The sequence below is a fragment of the Ursus maritimus genome, unplaced genomic scaffold (genome assembly GCF_017311325.1).
Source record: "Ursus maritimus isolate PB19 unplaced genomic scaffold, ASM1731132v1 scaffold_10, whole genome shotgun sequence".
Taxonomy (NCBI): domain Eukaryota; kingdom Metazoa; phylum Chordata; class Mammalia; order Carnivora; family Ursidae; genus Ursus; species Ursus maritimus.
Window position 1 is genome coordinate 27,582,085 of NW_024423344.1, and position 23,493 is coordinate 27,605,577.

Below are 23,493 nucleotides of genomic sequence, written 5' to 3' on the forward strand. Positions count from 1 at the left end.
TGACTCTGACATCCTCCTACCTTTGCTTTCAGGAGCTCCGGAACGCTCAGAGTGAGCAGCTCATGGGCATCCGCCGTGAAGAAGAAATGGAAATGTCAGATGATGAGAACTGTGACAGCCCTACTAAAAAAATGCGAGTCGATGAATCAGGTAATGCTGACGACTGCCACACACACCCCGGTGAGGCATCATCATGCTCTTCCAGATCTCACACGGGGCGTGTGTATTGGGAAACGGCCACATAACTCACTTTTATTTGAGTTATACTAAACTTTCATCTTTGAGTGACTCTGCCTTTTATTAATAGAACTTCAAACTCCTTAGGAACGTGTGATTTAAATCACTCCAGTTGTTTCTCCATCCGTAGATCTTGGGCTGTTGTACTTTTCTCAGGGATGTTTGCCTATTCCCATAAAAATCCTTTTCCAGAGCATGGCAACCACCGCTGATGCTGAAATACACATAAAATTCGGTTTCAGTCAGTGTACTTCTTACGTGGGAATTGTTTAATCCCGGAAGAAGCTTTCTAGCCTCTGAACCAATGTGCTGGGGAATTAGACATTTTTCCAATAAACACTACCGAGCCTGTAATCAAAGGGGTGGCCCCATTTGGTACCAAGAAAGGAGTATCACTCCTTGAGTTGTAAAAGGAGGGAAGCTGAGAGAGAACCGTGCTTTATGTGCTCTGCCTGAACCGTGAGGCTGATTGAAATCTCTCTCCTCAAATTAGATGTTAATCTCTCAGTATTGCAGGCAGGAGAAATGCTCGCTCAGATGTGGGAGACACCAAGGGAGACTGCTTGCTGAGTGGAACAATGCCGTCTAAGGGGCCTGGGAAGGACCACAGTGTGCCATCATTTCCAAAACGGGAAATCGGAGGGATCATGTAGATTTGACCTGTCTCCTCATATGTACCCAGGACTAAAATAACTCACCCGTCTCAGGATCTCTAACGAAATCGAGAACAGGAACAGAGAATCTTTGCTGATGTGTTGGTAGCAGCCAAAATCAAGACTCTGACATGCTCAGGTCAGCAAGATAGCACAGTGGTCAGGGTACTCTGTTTCTCCAGAGTTTAGAGAAGGCCAGGGGCGTAAATGACGATCACAAGAAAATGCTGTACATCCAGACAGATACAGAAGGGACTTTAATTTCATTAGGGTAGTGGTTCTTAAAAGTGTGGTCCCCAGTCCGGCACCATCAGCATCACCTAGGAACTTGTTAGAAATGTAAATTCTCGGGCCCTACTCAGTACCTAAGGAATCAGAAACTCTAGGGGAGGCAGGGGTGCGGGTGTGAGATCCAGCAATCTGTGATTTAAATCCTCCCAGGAATTCTGATGCGTGCTAAAGTTGCAGGGCCAATGCCTTAGAAAATTTCCCTTTCATCCTCAAATTCCACTCATTTCCATCTTTTAGAAGCGTAGCATAAAAGCAGGCACCATGCCACTATTTTTTTTTTGAAGCTCTATATCCTTTGTCTGAAAAATGAACCTAGCATTTATGTGTCAATGTATGTCTCTTATTAAGTGGGTATGAGATTTCTCGGGACTGCTTGATTATTGGACTTGGACTTGTTTATTTGAGGACAGCAATCTCTATTCTGCAAACCTTCATTTATCAAAAGAAAAGAGCGAGTTTTAGTGTGAATTTCTTAAATTTAATGAGATCTTCCGATAAATAATTTTTTTCCCCCTCAAGAAAGCTTTCATCATTTTTGAAGTTTCTAGATGAGGGCCAAGTTTACATGAAACTTGGGTCTTTAACATTCTTATAAGGTAGGTGTAGAAGAAAAGAACCAAATCCATCAGAAATTCTTATTTGAACCCGTGGCTTTTGTTTGTTTGTTTGTTTGTTTGTTTGGGGGGGTGACATTTCTTTTTAAACAAGTTGTCAATTTCCCAAGTAAGGAATGTGTATAATTTCATAGTCTGCTCAGAAGAAGACAAGAGTAAGAATGACTCAGAACAGTAGGCTCCAACGGGGAGTCTTAGAGACCATGGCAGCAAGCAGAGACAAGTAGGGTCGGCCCCTGAGCTCTGCTGTGGAAGAAGTCAGAGACCCCTTTGCTCAGCGGGGACACCAGATCTTCTCTGGAAGCTTCACTGATGAGCCTGTTTCCCAGATCTCTGTTGGCTTTTCAGGCATTTGGTAAGAGCCTAAAGCAGGAGCTGAACTTTGAGTTCTCCAGGCTTGTTCCTTGGTCAGGGGCACGAGTACACACAGCACAGGGCATGTTCTAAACCGAGTGCCGGAAAGAGATGGAAGAACTGGAGTTCCAACGCCAGGTCCCCAGGACTTCAAAGTCTTTTTCATGCTTTTCAAAACTGAGATGGACCAGAGAACTCGGCATGTGGTTTATGAGGGAACTCAGGACCAATTAGAGGGAAGGGAAAGCAACTAACCTTTTTTATTCCTCTGGGCCCTGAAGATCCTGCCGAGAGGCTAGCAGCTGTTTTTCTTCCAGCCCAGCATATTCAGGGCCACAGCCTGACAGCAAGAATTCCCGTGTGGTCTTCTGACCAAGCTGCCGCCAGATTCCTGCAAATTGTCGCTGCAAGGGGAGGGATTGAGGCCCTCCAGCCTGAGGGAAACACACCTTTCAGGTGGTATCATCACCTGACTCCGCATTCATTTTAGGTGCAAACTGGCATCTGTCGGTCAGGTCACCCAGGAGCAGGCAGCTCAGAGCTTAGTGCTCTAATCCACTGGCGGGAATTGCCAAGGGCTGACCTGGAGGTAAACTCCTCTGTTCTTTAAAGAATCCCGTGACCTCCTTCTTTCTGCTGAAACAGTGAGCTTTTGCCTCCAACCTCCTGGGCCGTGGGTGACCGAAGACTCCTTGGGAATTCCAGGGGAGAACATCGTTCGTGGAGCTTCCTGCCTGAGAGGACTGTGGTGAGGCCACCTCCAGCAGGATGCGTGAGGCGGGGCCACCACGGCCTCCCTTGCTCTTCGCTTCCTCCAGGAGCGGAGACCAACCTGCAGGCACGGGTTTTATTTCTGAGGAGGAGGCGGAGAGAATTGACTTTGTTTGGTTTCTAGAAAGAACAGGATTTTTTGGTTGAGGACGTATGTGATAGCTCGGATATTTTTTTTTTAAATCCGTGTTTTTCAGCATATCTCTGTTCTTCTGGTTATGAAGAAGATTGCATTGTACTTTTGCTTTTTACCACCCGTAATAACTTACACTGTGTCTTTGGCTAGAGAGTTCCCCAATACTGCCATCACTACCCTGTAATCCTGGGCAGGCGGTTCACCGTTCCTTATCGGTTGCCTCTTAAAGGGGAAATGGAGTTTGCTGGAGCAAAACTAAGATGCCGATAAAAATGAAAATGAGTTTTGTTAATAAATTTGAAAATCAAGACAGATTTATCGAAGCATTCATTCAAGAAGATTGGCATCCTGCTCCAAAGCCTATGAAGATAATTTTTGATAAAAATTCAGATTTATTGCCGCGAAGTCTGCCTCTTACTGGAATTTAAAAAATTTAAAATCTGGGTCTATTGCTCCTCTTCTCCTCCCTCCTCCAGGTTGGCAGTGGGGGTGGGGCAGGAGTGCACAGGGAAAGAGGGAAGAAAAGAGGAAGTCTGTCCAGAGTGGAAGGCCTCCCGTGGCGGAGACAGGTTAGTTGTAGCACTGTGGAGTCAATGCGGGTAGAGCCCTCCCAACTGTATCTACAGCGTGGAGCATACCGCACGGGCTCGGTCACTGTGAGCTCCGTTTGCCTCAGTCACCCTCCCGCACCTGGCCGGGGGCTTTTCACCAAGTAAGTGAATTTTGTTGACTTCAATTGCATATTCCCCTTCTTCTGGCCTTTTTGATGTCTTTGTCCCATAAGTTGATGGGAAGGGTGTAACCCTGAGAACATTTGCTCTAGATTTAGATGGCAAGCATTAAGAAGCTTGTTCAAACAAGGGTGATTCATTTCTCCAAGATGTGCAGAACTTCTATGCACTCAGAATCCCGGGCCACGCGCTGAATAGGCTATGGCCCAGAGAGCTGGGGCTCAGCACCATTCTAATTATCAATGAACGTTTGTCAAGCCCTTCTTGTGCTCAAGGCACTGTGGACCCAGGAGACAGGCAGACGGCTAGACACAGTCTACCCTGCCCTCAAGAGTGAGATACTTTTTGAAGAGAAAAAATAAACATTTTAAGTCAATAAAAGTACAGTGCCTAAATGCCTAAAATCCTCATGCCAAATATGTTCTAAAGCCTTAAATTGCTTTAAATTCTGTATAAACCAAATAAATATCACTAACCAGCATATGCACCTTCTCCAGTACATGGGGCGTGTAGACTGTACATTGAACACAAATTTTAGAAGAGTAAAACTAAAATATCTTTTCATAATAGACCATCCTTAAAACATTTCATAACGCAAAAACAAAGGTTCTTGGATTTTAATTACACCTCATTTAAACTCTGAGCTGTTTATAGGAGCACATACTCTTTTAATTATGGAAAGTGTCTCTGGGTTGTTGATTTGCCATGGAAACTCACCACATGTAGGTACAGATTTATTTTTTTTAATTTCAGTGAGACGTCCAGCAAGGATTTCCCAAATCTTTCAGCTAACTGAATCAAATTAGGGACTCATGATCAAGTGCAGTTGGAATTAGCAGTGTCCAGTCTGTCTGAATAGTTCTACATGTAGCTGGAAGCTTGAGGTTAAAAAAATTAATAGTAATAACAATTAGGCTCTCTCTGGATATCCCCTTGATCTCCTTGGTTTTTGGGGTTTTTTTAAGATTTATTTATTTTTTGGGACACTTGGGTGGTGTAGTCCGTTAAGTGTCTATCTTTGGCTCAGGTCAAGATCTCAGGGTCCTGGGATCTAACCCTGCATCGGGCTCCCTGCTTAGTGGAGAGTCTGCTTCTCCCTCTTCCTCTTCCTCTGCCCCTCCCCCTGCTCATGTGCTCTCACGTGCTCTCACGTGCTCTCTCTCCCTCTTTCTCCCTCAAATGAATCTTAAAAGAAAAAAAAAAAAAGAAAAGAAAAATGATTTATTTATTTAATTTATTTATTTTAAAGGGGGGTGAGTAGGGGCAGAGGAAGAGGGAGAGAAGCAACATTCCCACTGGGATCATGACCTGAGCCAAAACCAAGGGTCAGAAGCTCAACCGACTGAGCCACCCAGGCGCCCCTCCTCTTGATCTCTTTGAACACCAGGACCGCCATCGTTTTTTCTGCTTTAGTTTATTTCCTGTACAAGAGTGCTGTTGAAAGACATAAAGGATGCCCAACAGATTACAATTTGTCACAAGCCTGAGAAGAGGATTATTGCTGCCCTGGGCACCAGCCTGGGCACAGAAGGAAGGAGCCATTGGACCCCAGAGCTGGGTCCTACCGCCGACTCATGGGGGCCAGCTGAAGGGGGCCATGTCACCCAAGGATGGTAGAAGCTTTTAGGAAACACTGCAGCCTTACTCTGGAGTTGCTCGGAACTCGGCAGAGGGACAAGAACGCTCAGATGTGAAAAGTGAGATGACTCAGTGAGGCCACAGCCGTGCTGAGCTCCCGGCACCAGCAGACCCCCAAGGCAACAGCAATGAGAGGAAGCATGGAAGGATAATCCGTTAGCAGACTTCTGTTTCCACATGCGATGACAACCCAAAGGAGAAATAGAGCAGCGGCGTGTGTCCATCAACTACCGCTGAATTAAAGACGAGCCTTTTCTTTTCAACCACAATAGAATGTCTTCTGGGAATCCAAGTGCCAAACAAAGAAATGTGATTAATTAAAACCAATATGGCTGAAAGATGATGAAATAAATCTTCTGATGTGGGCTGAGCAGCCTGCTTCATTCCTGAACTCTTGAAATAGAGCTTCATTCTCAAGGAGCCAAGGCTTTGGCTGCACATCCCCCAACCCCCTTCCCTTTTAAATCTTGCTAATCTTACCAAAGGAAACCAAAGAAATGTTTATTTCAGGTAGATTTTGCAGTTCCCTGATTTGGCGTGCAGTTACAGTTCCCTTTTCATAAAGGATATGTTTTCCAAGAGTGTACAAATATTTCTTTTTTGTAAATTGTTTTGCCTTTTAAATGCAAGAGACAGATGCTATTAAATTGATCCTCAAGCCTAAGATTCCTTTGTAATGGAAGCACCCCTGTCCAACCAGACTGTTCGTCTGTTTTGTAAAGTCCCATTTGAAGCCTAAGCTCTCTTTAAGCTTAGCCCCCCTTATAATCTGATTTGTACATAGTACCCGGCAATGCCATATTCCTGACATCTCTCACATAGGCACGAATGCTCCATAATCATGTGTTTCGTGTAAAATTGATTAGTTCTGCTGAAATTGTGTTGTGTCTAGGAGACCACAGATTTTGCCTTAATACTCGAACCATGCAACTGTGTGTACCCCTGAAAAACCCAGTAGAACCCTCGCTGAGGACCTCAAGGAGTCTATATCTGGTCCATGCTACCTCGGAGCTGGGGGTGGCTCTCTTAATGGTTTCTGTGTGACATGACAGCCCCGCACAGGGTCCCAGCTGCATTTGGGAAGCAGGCTGCAGCTCTGTTAAGCTCTGACTTCTTGCGTGGTGACACGAGCCCCTGGGACCTGGTGAAGGGCTTGGGCTGATGGGCAGGTGGCAGGCAGAGGAGAAAAGTGAGGAAGTTCACAGCCCATCGTTACACAGGGAGAAGCGCAGAGCCCGTGACCTGGGCAGAGCATAGACGAATAGCCAGCGTGCGGCACGAGGTCACCACGCAGCCTCTGGGGCACAGCCCGCGGGGCTCTGATGCCTCTCACCTGCCAAAGCACCGCGACCTAGATTGTGGTTTGTTATGTTTTCTGGGCATTTCATTCTGATAAGGTTTGATGCAGGATCATCACATAGGAGAGTAGATTTAATCCTGTTTTCTTAGTAGGCTGTAAGGACACTGAGGGAATATTTATGTAATAAGATGCGAAGTTGCTATGGAAAATACTATAGCAACCTAACATCTTCCCAGAGTCAGGCAGCCACTTGTAACCGCAATCTAAATTTACATTTATTTTAGTGTCATTTTATCGACACTCTTAGTATCTCATTCTGACAAGATGTTAAAATATGTTTTCAGCTTGCATTTGAGCAAAATTAACACAGTGTTGTTGGAATTTAAGTGTGGTTTGCACAACTTCTGGAAAAAATCAGAATATTTTCAAGGGAGTTTAGATGACAGAATCTGGGTAAGTTTGTAAGTTCTTTTTTTCTTTCTAAACATAAGAAAGAATTCGTTAGTAGTGTTTATTCCTAATTGTTCCTTTTAGTTTGTAAATAATAAATAGGAATTTCTTCCTATTAAACAGGGATTATCCTATTCAACGCTGACATAATTTGTCAAGTGTCCATTAGGATCAACTGATTCTAGTCGGTGCTTATAGAAAATACTTTTAGTAGATCATCTCATTGCCCTCCCGCAGCATGTAACATTTTAAAAATAAAATCTGTTTTTCGTGTAAAAATTATACTTGGTCATTTTGAAAAACCTAATGATTAAGTAATGAAGGAAGAAAACCGTTATACTACAAAAGATAGTTTCGTTTCTAATCTTTTTTCTTCTGCACGACTTAACTATAGAAGCACTTATCTATATATTTTTTAAGGCTCAGAAACAATAATTCTATATGATTTTGTTTTCACACAGGTCTTCTATAACAGTGAGAGTATTTTTTAAAGCTTCCTTTAATATGTTAACGAAGTAGTACAGAGAAAATGAGTGGGTATCTTTTCTGGATCAGAGGTTCCTTTGCATGAATCTTTGAGAGTCAAAGCTATAATCTTTGAGGTGGTCAGAGTGGATACTTGAGGTTACTAAAAGCCTGATAACTGGATCAGCCATCCCCAAAGCATCTTTTAGGTCCCTTAAATGTGAGTGTGGCAGAGAGGCTATAGATATGGGGCGGGTTGGTAGTGGAAAGATAGTATCTATTGATCTTTTCTCCTATACCTCTCCATCTAAAATCTTAAAGTGTGACTATAACACTGTTAAAATGGGACATTGGCCAAAAGAATCAATACCAGACTACATTAAAACATATGCTGTTACCAACTTCTTAGCCCTGATGTACTGTTTATGAACATCATTGCCCTAATTCTCCTATGTTTTCATATTGCTTTGTTCATCAAAACACAGTTGGTGACACAGTTATTGTACCTTGACTCCTAACACTGTTGCCCATACGCTTCATTAATCAAAGAGCTGACGATGTATGAATACAGCAAGCCAGGACAAGAGGATGTCCTATAGAATTCCGGGAAGCCATACATAGTTGAGGGCCTCATAGCTAATGAAAAAGTAATTGAAAGAAGTAATTGCTCTCTTCCCTTTCTTGGAAATTCCACCTGCATGATATGATTCTTACACTTAGAAGCCCCTAGACTTTGAAGTTTATTGCTGTTTCCAAATTATTATTACAGCAAGCTCTCCCATGTCCAAATGGCTTAGATTCTCTTCTCTTTTCCTTGGGTGAATGTCTTTGATACCAGGGAGGGACTAAGGGCTCAGCTACTCCTCTCCAGTTCCAGGACACAATGTGTGCAGCCTTCTGGGAAGTGGTTAAGGAACGGAAGTGTTATTTTGGACTCCCCAGCAGTAGCAGAGAAGTAGGGAGAAACAGGTCTGGAGCAGAAGCTGCAAGACAGAGTATATTCATTGGAGTGTTCCAGGTAGGGCGCTAGAGGTTCTTTAATGAGCCCACCGTGGCTTCCAAACCTGCTGTGTCCCAGAGGCCTTTGCTCTCCACTTGAAGCGCATGGGTCATTGCCACTTGATGCAGTTACCTAAATTTTCAGTTATCAGAATTACTTTAGAAACACGTCAATATCTAACACTGGGATATGGGTTAATTAATTACACATCCATAAGCAGCCTTGAGAAAAATCTTACTCTGGAAGACTATATAATGGCATGAGAGGTCCTCAGTGTATTGCTAAGTGATAAAAATTAGTTACAAATCAGTGGACAGATCATTCCGAGTGGTTTACATATGTGTTGTATTCACAGTTTGTGTGTTAGGGGAAGACATGTAAGGATATAGGTCAAAATATTCAGGATGATGGTGTGACTACAGGTGATTTTTGTTTTCATCTCTGTGCATCTCAAAAATTTCCACAAAATATACCTGTATTATTTTAATAATTAAACTACAATAAATATTAATTTTAAAATTACCTAGGAGAACCTGTGATAAAATTCATGTTGGTTGGGAATACCTAGCCATCTCCAATTATACAGGAAAATTAAAAGTAGTAACAAATAGTAACCAGTATCAGATGATGGAAGCTTATTGAATTGCTTACTTTTGCTTTACATTAGGGAATTTCCACGTTTAATTTCCAGACCACATTGTCTTACAATTTCCTATTCCAAGGGCTAATCATATTTGCATAACTATTAAATTAAGAGTCAAAAAATAATTCAAGTTCTAAACCAGGTAGAGATGTTGAATTCTCACCCACAGGAAGTGGCAATGAGGAGTCTTCGTCAGATGCGGAAGAGACCCTTAGAAATAACATCTCACACATCCGCCTCCTTTTTTCACAGACAGGAATGTGCAGTCACGTGTTGAGAAGTTATGTTATTTCCCCAGGGTAGCAAGTAGAAAGTCTAGAACTCAGTACTAGTTTCCTTCTTTCCAGGTTAGTGACCTTTATGCCACCACTAAGTTTAATGGGAAAAAACAGCTCCTCAAATGCCTTGAGTGGCATCATAAGAGTCAGTAATCAAATCAAATCAACATCTGTGATGTGCATGGTGCCATGATGCCGTTCAGGGGGCCAGGGTAGACTGGAGAGTTTATTGCCTTAAAATGTTATTCCAGACAAGGCTGACTGGGGCTTACGTTGAGTCTTTCCATTCTTTTCTGTATTTTCTACTGACTAGAAAGAGATTGGCTTCAACATAGGCAGCGCATCCAGCAAACTGTTCTGAAGCCCATTCCAACGGCAATGCCAGCTTTTAAAAATCTTCAGGAAATTGGCACGATCTCTTTTCTAGTTGAGTGATATTTAGTTCCTCAAAAGCAATCTGGTCTGTGGCTTCAGGCAAGAAGAAGAAGAAATGCTTTGAAGGGGTGAAGTACTTGGGGGAGGAGCTGTGCGCTGTCGTGCATTTCCTTTGGTGAGCCACACATGCTGTCCCAACTCATGTTTTCCGTTCCCAAACTCCCCAAAAAAGTAAAGAGAAAAATCAAGATACCTCTCAAAGCACAGGCACAGACCTGGTGGTTGATCTGGAATGGTCTGAGCTACAATATTAGCCCCTTTATTTCCCATCTCATCCCATATTTCCTTTGCACCCCCTGGGGCTGGGAGAGCCTACGAGAAGATCACCAGTTTATTGACTCTCTATCTAATTTCAGGACTTACTGAAGTTCTGTCCCAGCTTCCTGGTTCCTGGGGCTTTTTTTTTTCTTTCCTTTTTTTTTATGAGATGTACTGCTCAATAAATCTCAAAGTCTGAGGGACAGCATTTACAGTAATATCAGTCCTATTGAGATGTACAGACTTAGGGACATTTTTTTTTTAAAGATTTTATTTATTTATTCGACAGAGATGGAGACAGCCAGCGAGAGAGGGAACACAAGCAGGGGGAGTGGGAGAGGAAGAAGCAGGCTCATAGCAGAGGAGCCTGATGTGGGGCTCGATCCCATAATGCTGGGATCACGCCCTGAGCTGAAGGCAGATGCTTAACCACTGTGCCACCCGGGCGCCCCAGACTTAGGGACATTTTGATCCGGAAGAGGTCCTACAAGTAATGTGTCTTCTCCTTCCCCACCCCATGTTTTAATTTAATGAGAAAACTGTGCATTTGGTTGGTTTTTTTTTTTTTACCCCCAACAATAATTAGTTGAAATGCCAAATAAATTCTGCAAGTTTATATTGGGTAGTTTTTGTTATTACAAGTTTTCAGATACAACTTAAGTGACAATTTGGCAAATCTTGTGGCGGTAGGAAAAGATTTTATTCTTCTTTTAGCGGTTTATCAGTCAGCTTTTTAAGAATTGTCTCCACCTGCCATGCCAGACTTCTGTAGTACCTTTTTTATAACCTGAGTACCCTACAGCCATCCGTTTCTCTGTCCTTATTAGCTCTTTGCCTCTACGAATTATCTCAAGCAATGTCCTAATACAAAGCAGTGATAAAATTAAAATGAATATTCATTGAATTCTTACGACGTATATGGGACCGTGATATCACTTGTCTTGCAGTGCCAGATTAAGGGGAAAAATTAGCAAAGTCTTATAAGACTGGTTGAGACTCAGTCTTTGATCTGAGAGTGTTGCTTATCTGCTCTGAAGAATCGTTGTAGCACATCACCAGGGTTCTCCTTTTCCTGGACTAGGCCGGGGTCGTGGGTCCACACAGCGTCTGCCCCCTGTGCCCTCGGCAGTTAGAGCCCAAGCGAACAGATACACTCTGGCATAAAGAACTATGAGAGCAGAGATTATCTGCGAAGCAGTCATGTAAATCTGTTCATCTGAACTCGTTTTTTCCCTGGTTTATGTTTCGTTTCAAGCAAATAAGAGTGATAACAGGATGACATGGGAGGGTCTTGCACCCCATATGTTCCTTGAAGACTAGTTTGAGATCCTTTCCTTTCTGAATGGCCAGCATATGGCATTGTAGACAGTAAGTGGACAAGAAGCGAAATGATGGGATAGGAAATTCAAATTAGGAAGAACTAATTTCTAATCTGTTAAAGGGCTTTTGTGTTTTTCAGTTTAGGACGCCCTCCCCCCCCCAAAAAAAAACAAAAAAACCAACCCACAACTAGTATCTATTTAATCCTCGTGGTACTGACCATGTTTTCCAGATGAGGACCCTGAGGGCTAATGGAGGTTTACCATCTTGCTCCAAATCTCATAAGAGGAATGTGGGTTTAAAGTCCTTCTTGCTCTCTGTCCTACCTCCTTTGCCTCGCTGCTGTGTCTAATCTATGTCTGTCCCACTCTCTGAAGTTGCAAGGAGCAGGGATACAAAAGAACATGGCTGGTGTTCTTCTTAGGACTACTGCTCCCCAGAAACAGTATCCTGGATGGGGTGCCTGGGTGACTCAGTCACTTAAGCATCTGCCTTAAGCTCAGGTTGTGATCCCAGGGTTCTAGGATCAAGCTCCATGTTGGGCTCCTTGCTCAGCAGAGTGCCTTCTTCTCCCTTTCCCTCTGCCTGCCACTCCCCCTGTTTGTGCTCTCTCTCTCTTGCTGTCAAATAAATAAAATTAAAAAAAAGAATAGCCTAGAGTCCCCAAACCACCACATGTGTCCCATCCCTTTTCCCCCCTCTGCAGAATCCTGATTCCATAATTCTACAGCAAAGACTCTATGTGTTACTTTTTAGAGCAGGAAGAATGACATGTCTTTTCAGGTCATTAAAAGATGGGGGACTATGGCAAGGTGAGGGATGAAGCTAAAAGGAGGAACAGCAAAGAAATCAGGTAATATTTGAAACCTTTCCCCCTAGAACTACGTTGAAATTAATGCAGATGGAAAATGTATCTTGATTTTTTTTTTTTTTTTAGTAATTGAATATTGTTGGGTCTTTGGGCTTTTGAAATAGAAATTGGAACTTAAATTGGACCCTTTGCCCCTTCAATACAACATGTATGACTCTTAGGAATGTTATAATTGATGCGAGACCATCAGCACCGTGTTAACAGAGCACGTTATATGAAACTATCCATGGCGCCTTCTCTCTCATGTTCAATAAAGAGCTAGCAAACAAGAGAGCTTGTTTCTCGGAGGAATTCCTTTAACCTTTCAGAAACAAAATATTTCATGCTAATTCCTGCTTAATTGGAGGGAAGTCATTTCTTTAAAATCATTGAATATGAGTTTGAAGTCTGTTCCATCCCTGACCTCTTTAATTCAATCAAGGTCACCTCATAAACTTGCCCAAACAGCTCTATTTCTCAATTAGAAAAAGGGGTAGAGCTGTTTAAAAGCATTTAGTGTTTGATTAATAGTGCTTAACTGGGACTTCAGCGCTCGCAGAGGGTTTTTAAGGAGTTGCTGGTAAGAATAAAACATTGCTACCTGAAAAATTACACTCATCAAAAACCAAAAACAAATCATTTTAATGAGCAAAGCAAAAACTGCTTTTCGTGGGGATGTGAGAAAGATTATCATACTCCATACATAGAGGGTTTTAATATCTGAACAACTCTCTCCCAGGGGAAAATTGCTATAATTTAGCCATCTAGGCAGTATTTAAAATATGTGCACTTTTCCCTGCCCAAGGACTCAGGGAAGATGAATGCCGAGTTTGTCGAAGCAGGATTTTGTAGCACTCAAGCTCTGGGGGTGAAAGAAGTGATGAGAAGAAGTGTCCAGTTGAGGAATGTGAACTGGAACCATCTGAAAGGATGAGAAATCAAGAGTTCTGAAAATAAGTTTTTGGAAGGCCTCCTTCCACATCTTCCTATTTTCTAGGCCTAAGGAAGGCCAAGCTCACCTTGACGCTCTTTTGATGAGGAGTCGTTTGGGTGGTAAAATTACCAGAAAGGCTCTGAGGAAATGGATACGTGAGAATTGGAGTCCCTGGATGAGAGAGTTTGGAGACACTGAGTATAGTGAAGAAGTAACCTGGAACCAGATGAGGTCAGAGGACCCTGGAGGTATCTGAGTTTTGTTTCTGGTGTGGCTTGGCAAACGATGGGTCTCTTCCAAGCCTCAGCCTTCTCAGTAGTAACATAAGGCTCATTCTAAGAGAGTGCACTTGAAGTTGTAGGAAATAACCAAGTACGGATTCCATGGCATCTTGGTACCGTGGCAGTGTGCAGAGTGGGCACGGGGAGCAATAACAGAAGGGGTACATGAGTGGTTCACAGCCCTGCCTCCACATGACAAAGAGCTGGGAAGCTTTCCTAGCAATGCCTGAGAGTTCAGTCCCACTCACGTAAGTTATAAAATACTGCTCGGGTATTTCTGTGCACAGAGGCTTGAGAACCACTGGTATATAACAGGATTGATGTCTGTCAAGAATAGGTAAGAAAGGGAAAAAAACGGATTGAGGTAAGGTAATAAAATATGAAAAGTCAATAAAAATGAAGTAAAAGATAAAAGTGTTTAGTGGAAAGGAAGTGACTGACACAAACAATAATAAAGGACCGGAAGAAAGAAGAAATGAATGGGAGCTCATTTATTAGTTTAAGTACAGCATGCATGACACAGGCGGTCAACTGTCCTCATCATATCCGTGTGAGGAACACGCAAAGTATCCTTTGGCTAATGGGAGGCAGGAAAAAAAAAAATGAAGGTAGTCTGATGCAGAAAAATGTGATGAAGGCCAGGAACAGTCTTGGCTTTTCTCGGTCTCTAAGAGAATAGCCAGGGACTGTGTTCTCATCCATCAGCAGTGATAGAAGGAAGCAGTGATGCCTGGCCCCGTGCCAAAGAGAAAAGCCTCTGAGGATCCAGCCACCGTCCGGGGAGAGCGCGTGCACAGGATGGGCCCCCACTCCTCAGGGAGAAGCTGGGCTGAGGGCCCTGGTCAGGGGTCATCAGTTCCCACAGAGCACAGAGGTCAAGCTGGGCCTCGCCTGGGTGCAAGCCCCAAACCGGCTGCAGCTGGAACTTTCTGCAGAAATATGGCTGCGAAGAAAAGTAATACACAACAGCATCCAGTAGATCAGAAAAATGTGTTTTGGAGACACTGCCTGGAGGATTTATGAAAGCATTCAGTCACAATATCATCACGGGAGAGGCCGTAAGTAGCATTCAGAGAGGAACAGGTAGATAGATTCATGAAATGTGAGAAGGCAAGGCAGGGGACAGGGGGGCCTCGACGGCCATGTTGGATGGTCAGAGCTGGACAGGAGAAGGTCCTTTTAATAAAAGAAAAGCTGTTAGAGAAGGCAGGTGCCAAAAAAATAATGAAAGAAATATAAGACTGGAAAAACAGTTAAGAGGAAAGCATGAAGAAATGGAGATCTGATCCCTGAAAAACCAGAGAGTGGTTCTAAAATGTCGGCATGCATCCACCCACCCTAGGAAGGGGTCGAAGTGCACATCCTCAGGCCCCATTCCAGACACGTAGATTTGGAGTCTCTGGAACGGGTCCAGGAATTCTCACTTAAGAGCTACCAAAGTGGGACAGATGAAGGCTGCATATGGAAAAAACCTTGAGGAATCCTGGCCTTGGTTATTCGTACCAGCGTCATTCTACCATGGTGATATATTTAGAGAAGATGGGGATTCCTGCTGTCCTAATGTCAGGCACAAATACATGCACGTAAATGAATCTCAACACTGGTGACCCGGACGGTGGAGAGGACATGCCGTCACGGGCAGCCAGAGCACAGCCTCTGCCCACCACTTCCACCCAAGCTTAGGAGCCAAGTGTTGGTTCTCTCGTTTTAGCCTGGATAAAGTTTATATAAAGCATAAAATCTGAGGGGAGAAAAAGAATTTCTTTACAACTCATCTTTGTTATCCCAAGTATTTGATGTTACAAAAATAAAAACTCTGTGGGAGAAGTTGCTGTCCCTTGCCCAGGACGGTGCCTAGGTCTGAGAACGTTGTTTAGGGTCGGGCTGACCTTCATTTCACATTTCAGAGTGTGGATGTGTTTTATGTGGGTGTGTGTTTGTGTGTGTCTGGGGGAGAGGCTGTTAGTAGGAGCAGGAAATCATCACTTCTCGAGGGGAAGGTTTCTTGAAGAAAATTAGAAATGACCATTTGTTAAAAGGGAAAGGAGTCCGCAAGTTGGTGGGGGAAAGAGGTGACGGTCCTCACATGGTAATTGCTTCAAGGGAAGGGTTGCTGTTTAAAGCTTCTCTTTGGACAAGACCAGCTGCCAGTGAGGGCGAAGTCACACAGAGCAAAACCCAGTGGTGCAGTACTGTCCCCAAGGGAGGCGCTCTGTCTGCGAGGGTGGTGGCCATGGCCGAGGGAGGGGTGGCGACCCCCAGAAACCTGTGTCATTGTGTGATTAATCTTCGTCTGAGTCTGACTGCTCTAAAAAAGAATCTTTAAAGCTTTCAGAAGGTGGGGCACCGGGGTGGCTCCGTCAGTTAAGCGTCTGACTTAGGGTTTCGGCTCAGGCATGATCTCAGGGTCCTGGGACCGAGGCCCGAGTCGGCCTCCACACTCAGTATGGAGTCTGCTTGAGATTCTCTCGCTCCCTCTCCCTCTCCCACTCATGCTGTCTCTCTCTCTCTCAAAAAAATAAAATCTTCACAAAAAATAAAATAATAAATAAAGCCTGTGGAGGAGGGAGATAGTCCTGAATCTTAGAAATCAACATAGGGATTGAAAGTGAAAAAGAAAACTGAAGTCTAATCAAAAGAAAAGGGAGAGTCGGGTGGGGGGGGATGCCCCTCTCAATATGCCTGCTACCTGGATGTGGGGTCCCCTCCCTCCCCCGATCTCGTTCTGGAGGCCCGGAAGCCTTCTCCCAGAGACGGCTGGCTCCTTTGTGAGAGGTCTCCGCGCAGGCTTCCCTTCAGCTTTGCCTGACCTGAAGGCCCTGCCTCCTTCTTCAGGAACGAGGCTCTCTCGGCAGCCAGAAGCCTCCTCTCCCTTGGGCTCCAACGGCACCGCAAGATAGGGAGAGCCCCTCCCGGCCGCCACCGCGCCCACACCTGGAGCAGGGAGTGCTGAGGTCAGGCGGGGCTGTGCTTAGCCCAGAGTAAGCGCTCTGCTGCGGTGTGCGGTGTGCGGTGCGGGGCTCGCTGGGAGGGGCTTGCCTGAGGCCTCGAAAGGCATCCCTCAGCCCACGGAGTGTCCTTCAACAGCAGTTTAAATGGCAGACTTACCCTGCCATTGAGAGACGTGGGCCAGCCTCTTTTCTTCGCTGATTTCCCCTTGAGGACAGTGAGGGGGACTTGGGGCAGTGTCCGAGGATAATAAGGTCAGAGGCGAAGCTGGAAGGCATGATGTGAATTCTCAGCAGTGTCTGCACCCGACGGCCCCTCACGGCCGCGGCTGCCACCGCAGACCCTTCGTTAGGAAGAGCTGTGTGCAGGGAGAAACAGAGGATTTTTTTTTTTTTTCCCTGAGTCACCTGCTGCCGGTTGTGCCTCCAGACTCACATTTAAGCCATTATAATAACAGGATCTAGCTTACCTGCACTCTCCAAATTACCCTTATTCCACTGGCCTCACACAAAGATGGAAATAGACACCGCATTGTGCTTCTGTTTAGCTCTCCCTGATAATAGCTAATGTGCAGACTGTAACGCACACTGCAAATCTAAAATGTTATGTCAATGCTAAGTTGTAATAATAATAATCCTGCAAAAATGTAGCAGAAGGAATTTCCGTGAGCAATTTGAGGAAGATTGCTGCTTCCGCGGTGATACAGGTGTGACTGAAAAGCAGATCGATTACAGTTGGTCAGGACCGTAGGAGGCTGTCTGGCGGGAGCCTGGCCGTGCGGCAGGCGGCCGCAGTGCCGATCAGTGCTGTGCTGGAACGCTGGAGGACCGCATGCCTTCCCCTGGTCAGCTGAGGGTGGGCCTGGGCCCTGTCTCGGGGCTGCCTCAGCCCATTCCGAGGAGGTGTTGGGGACAGGACTCTGTGGGAAGGGAGGTGTTCCACCACCTGTACTCTAACTAAGGTGCACGACACAGCGCCTGCGTAGGTGAGGTCAGGCGGATGCGGCAAGCATCTAGCTTTGGTCCTTGAAGAATCCCAAGATCAGCATGAGTGGTTTGGACACAGCTCTCTTAACGGAGCCTTAGTAACTGACGGAGGCTCGGGAGCCCAGCAGTTAGCAACTGTCAGCGTGGCCGTCTCAGAGGGGAGAGACACAGAGCAGAGGGAGGAGCCCTGCATGCTTTAAGTCAGGCCTCAAGGCTGCCCGAAGGGTGCCAGGTGGGGCCTTCCATAGGGATTCTCCTGCAAAAGATACATGTGTGTCTCTTTTAAAATAGGGGCTCACGGGGCGCCTGGGTGGCTCAGTCGTTAAGCGTCTGCCTTTGGCTTAGGGCGTGATCCCATCGTTCTGGGATCAAGCCCCACATCAGGCTCCTCCACTATGAGCCTGCTTCTTCCTCTCCCGCTCCCCCTGCTTGTGTTCCCTCTCTCGCTGGCTGTCTCCCTCTGTCAAATAAATTAATAAAATCTTAAAACAAAATAAAATAGGGGCTTCAGCAGAGCACTCCCCAAACAGTGCCACACATGGAATGCTTTTTCTCTTTTAGCAACAAATTTGCCACTGTGGTGGTGGTCTTGGTTTCCCCCTCGCTCCAGCTCCAGCTCTGACCTGCATCTAGGTGACCCCAGTCCCGTACTGGAGGCTCTGCAGTCACACGTGCTGAGTGTAAACCCTGCACCCCCGCCCTGCTGCACAACCCCCATGCCTCTCAAACCCAGCTCCATCAACCTGGACAATAGAAACAACACTCGTATTCACTCTCTCATGTTTTCGTGAGGCTGAGAGGAGATTGTGCAGGTGACATGCTTAGCCCATGGCCTGGCATGTCAGAACTGTTAGCAGTTACCGCCACCATTGCTGTGGCTGTGCTGTTGCTACTTTTATTAGGGGGAAATGGGGAAAGGAGAACTCTCGCCCTCACTCCGTAAGGAGGTGCTCAGGGTATAGGGGTGGAGCTGGGGGCAGGACGGCCCTCCCAGGTGCAGAGCATGGACCTGGGGCTCACACAGAAGGTCAAGAAATAAGAGCGGTAAGCCAAGCACCGCTCCAACTCAGGAACCAAGCAGAGAGGGTGAGTGCGGGTCTGAGCTGCAGTTCACAGTGTGCGCCCCGCCCCGGCAGCATGGGCAGCACCGGAGAACCTGGAGGAATGCGCGTTCTCCGGCTTCATCCCAGACACACCAAATTGCCAACTATGGGGGGAGGGCCCAGAAGTCTGGGTTTCAGCATGCCCACCAGGGGGTCCTGATGCAAGCCCTTACTGGGATTAGAGGAACACCAGCTATTTTATCAATAAGTCCCACATCTCAGGGGCTTAACAACAACAGCAAAAAGTTTATTCTTGAGCACAGAAGACTTCAAAGCAGATATTGTTGGTCTCTGGACACCTTTCCTCCACGCGGTGATTCAGAGACCCAGGCCCATTCCAGCAGCGGGAAGAGACTGATTATTTGGAAGACACACATTACTCCCTCGTGCCCCACTGGTGAGAACGAGTCCCGTGGTAGCCTCTCAGGAGCAACACTGCCCTAAGCCAAGAAAAGCGTGAGTCTGGGTACCTAGCGTGCTGTCTCTGCAAGCTCCCCCTCCCCCCAGGCGGCCTGCGAGGAGAGGTGGCATTCAGAGAGGCAGGTGGATTGGGGGGGGGGAGCTCAGTCACCAGCCCACAGGGGCTGGTAGGCAGCAGCTGCGGTGGGGGTGTCTTCCGGGTCTTGGATCTTTCCACAGCATCCTGTGTTCTGGACCTCTCAGCACAACTGCCTAGCTGAGCAGCAGCTGACGAAATCCTCGGAAGAGGCTCTTTGCGTGTGGGAAAGAAACCCACGCTCGAGCAGCACCCTCCCAGCATGCCAGGAGGACGTCTGGCCGAGCGGAGGGAGAATGCTAAGCACAGAGTTCCCCAAAGACACCGAGATGAACAGTTCTTGAGAGATCCAGATGTTGTTAGAAATAATATGTTAAAGTGTTTTATTATTTAGTTACATCTTGCCTGAGCATGAAAAAGATATTAACATACTGTCAGCTTACTGGGACATAACCCAAAATAACTTACATTCTTCGTATAGTGCTAATTATTTTTCTGAGGCTGGCTCGGGCTAGTAAGAGAGAGATTTCCAGGCTTTCACCAGCTTATTTACTTAAAGAAGTTAAGCATGCCACTATCTGTTCCCATGGAAACACAGTAAGTAATACAGGAGACTCGAAGAGGTCACTTTGACCATAATTAATATAAAGAATGATGGTTTATATAGAATCCAGGAAAGGGTACAGCAAGCTGCTGTAATACCTCTAAACCTCTCCTTTCGGCAGTGCCATTTAATCTTCGGATCAATTTTCCTGCACTAATGTCACTTTGGTAATTGTAGTAGTCCAGGGCTAATTTTTGAAATGGAATTTAATCTTGGTTAGCAGAGTTGTTCTTATGTTATTTCATTTGTGATCCAATCAGAAAACTCCCCAGTAACAGAAGTTTTCTAAGGTCTGAGCAGGCATAAATGGACACCTGCACTGGCCTTCCCCTTGGGTATGCCACAGCTGCTGCTTTTTTTTTCAAGATTCATTTTATTTATTTATTTATTTGAGAGAGCGAGCACACATGCACCTGTGTGCAGAGGGGAGGGGCAGAGGGAGAGGGAGAGAATGTCAAGCAGACTCCATGCTGAGTGTAGAGTCCCATGAGGGGCTCGTTCTCACAACCCTGAGATGATGGCCTGAGCAGAAATCAAGAGTCAGACGCTTAACCCTCTGAGCCACCCAGGCGCCCCGGGCCAAGCTTTTTATGCAGAGCTTTCCAGTCATCTGTTGGTTGGTGAATGAACTAATGGTAATCCAGAGGCACCATTGGATTCAGGAGCCCCTTGATCATCACCGAAGGAAGATTTAAGTGTATTCAGGAGAGTAGTTCACATTTGAAGTCTTATTGTAATTTTTTTTATTATTATTGAAAATTGGTAGTCCGCATGTGGTGGCTCTTAGCTAAATATTCCATTTGTTGGAACATAGTGCACTCCTCAGGGATTCTTACAAAAAGATGCATACTGTAGTTTATTTTTAATCTTTAACGCTTATTTGAATAGTGAATTTGTTAGGCGGTCTCCCAAGGGTAAATTTTTATATCATAGAAGCTTGATTACACATTTTTCAAAACTGTTTAATACTGTGTCCCAGAAAGAACTAAAGAGTAAGAAAGAGAGAGAAATGAAAGAGTGGAACTTTCGAGTTTCTGAATTTTTAATATACTGAAAAAATGATATTAAGTTAGGAATTACCGAGGTTTGGGTTCTTTTAGAAACATAACGTAGCATGTTCCAGGAAGCCTCATCTGAAGGGTGCATTCAGGGCTGCAGCATGACATTGAATAATATTTACAAACAGGTGGCCTGAAGTTAAGTGGAGTCAATATACAATTTCTCACCCTTTAGAAGTAACCACTTTGCTGTCACATGAGTAACCATTTTTTTTTCCAAATATCAAGCTTGAAATTGTTTAATCAGGAATATAAATTAGTTATATGCCTCAGTTATAAAAACGTTGATGGGATTGGCTATGGTATTGATTTGGGTGGGGCGTTACAGAGTTACAACTGCTCTGGTCTTTTTTTTTTTTTTTTAATATAATGATATCACATTCCTATTCCAGAAATGCAAACAGCATTGTCTCTTCCTTGGCAGAAACAGTGGTCACTCGGCTCAGCCAAGAGTAAGAACTGTCAGCAGTGCCATTCCACAGGCCTCCACGAGAGCCCATGAAATAATGGATGGTGCACTTTCCTATACGTATTTACGTTCAGATAATTTATTTAAATAATGTTGCTGGCACATGCTTTATAGCTGCTTGCATTTTGCTACACAGATTTCAGCGTATCTTGCAGACTATGCAATTCATTTGGAAAATGTAATTTCCATCCCTGCATACTAATCGATTTCTTCACAAACACCTGCTATCAGTTATGATAATAAAAATGCCACTCTAAATTGAAAAAGGGCCAAATAGAGCTTCCTAAGGAAATGACTTAAGTGTCTTTGAATGCTACTAAATGTAGTAATGTGCTTATGTAGTGCCAACACTTTTTCCATCATTTGCATTTTCTGTAATTTTGTCCTATTACAGCATCCCTCTCAAACGATGCCTCATAACCATTTCCTTGTGGATCGGTAAACTGAGTTGTCAGGAGTCGGTGTCGCGGGGTGTGGACAAGATCCGAAGTTGGGCTGCGTGATGTTAAAAAGCACTAGCTCATGCTCCTGGCCATACTCTGGGGCATTTCTGATTTTCTAAATCCCCAAAAACTGTAAAATTGGCTGCTCCTTGGTTTTGCACACACACGGACACCAAATACAATTCCCTTCATTCATTCTCTTCGGCCTCCAGTTCACTGCACGCACCATTGCCAAAGTAATCTTACTAAATCACCAATTTCATCGTGTCCTTCCGCCGCTCAGGCACCTGGAGTGGTTCTCCGCTGGCTGCCGCACTGAATCGAAATCTCTAGCCTGACTTCTGAGCCTCTGTCCCCTCTCATCACCTGACGTGGCTCACCTTTCTCTCACCGCCTCCAGCTCCAGACCAACACTTGCCTTTTGGATTGAGCTTCTCTCCTTCCTGCCCCAAAGAGTCTCCCTCCCATTCTCCGCCCTGGGCTTTTGCTTCTGCTCTTGCTCGGGACTGAGATGTCCTTCCCCAGTCCTTGGGCTTCCAGCCTTCGAAACCCTCTTTTATTCTGGTCTGTGTTTTCCTTTCTCTTCTCTGAGCTCCTACAGGATGTATTCCCTTGACACTAAGTCGCTCATTTATTTGTTCATTTCGCCAACATTCACTGAGCGCTTTAACTCAATGCCAGGCATCAGGGTCTTCCCTCTTCCCTGGAATGTGTTAGTTTCTTTACAAATGTGTCTCGGATATTCTGAGCTGCTTGAGAGAAGAAACATATTCTGGCTCTTCCTTTGGTGATCTAAGATGCCCAGACGGGCCTGGGCACAGAGTCCGTATGCAGTGAATGCTTGTTGACTAATTGATCCCTGATGGTTTGAGGTAGGGAATTTTCTGGTTAATTGCATGTTCCATTTGATTAGTGTTTCCGTGTGTACTATACATAATCATTTTGCAAAGCAGAATACCATAAACCACTCAACTATAAAGCTATTATTAACATAATTTGATGTTTGATATTTGAGGAGGGAATTCACTGGGGTGTCCGAGCACTTCTGTGAAGATTGATTGTCGATGTACTGTAATATGAAGGTAGAACACCCAGGGGCTGATCTCCAGTGCTCTCTGATTGGTTTTAGGGGGTGAGAGGTGGACATGAGCACACACTGAGAGCCTGCGCACAGTAGGCCTCACAACCCACCCTTACAACCTGGAAGCCACTTCTCTGAAGAAGTTTCTGATAAATTCTGACATTTCTCTTCCGCTTTTGTCTTGCTTACGACAGTAGAGCGTGAATTTGCCGCGGGAGGAGGGAAAGTGTGGGACACTGGTAGGAGAGTGGAGGAGAGAATTCGGGAGTAGTCTCAGATGGCCTGGTAAGAGCTAAACACATCTGGACTGGCAGAACAGCCCAGTGACTTGAAGGCTGGGTTTGCAGACTGTTCGTGCTACTTTTTAAAAAAGATGTATTTATTCATTTTAAGGAGAGAGAGAGAGAACAAGTGGGGGTAGGGGCAGAGGGAGAGAATCTTCAAGCAGACTCCCTGCTGAGCGAGGAGCCCGACACCCCTGAGATCATGGCCTGAGCCGAAACCAAGAGTCGGACATTAAACGACTGAGCCACCCGGGTGCCCCAAGACTGTTCCTGCTACTTACTTTATGGGATGAGAGCGGTTCTCTAACTTCGCTGTGCCTCACTTCTGTCATCTGTAAAGAGGGGGATTAAAAGCAGACTTGCTGGGGGGGGGGGGGGGGG

At 45.2% G+C, this 23,493-nt stretch overlaps 1 protein-coding gene across 4 annotated transcripts in view; it reads left to right on the forward strand.

The window, feature by feature from the left end:
- ENOX1 (ecto-NOX disulfide-thiol exchanger 1) overlaps nt 1–23,493 on the forward strand; it is a 541,200-nt gene that overhangs the window by 423,457 nt on the left and 94,250 nt on the right. For all 4 annotated transcript variants that reach the window (XM_040623096.1, XM_040623115.1, XM_040623105.1 and 1 more), the window contains one exon: nt 33–150. In XM_040623096.1, the coding sequence (XP_040479030.1) occupies nt 33–150 (118 nt within the window). The remainder of the gene's footprint in view (nt 1–32; nt 151–23,493) is intronic.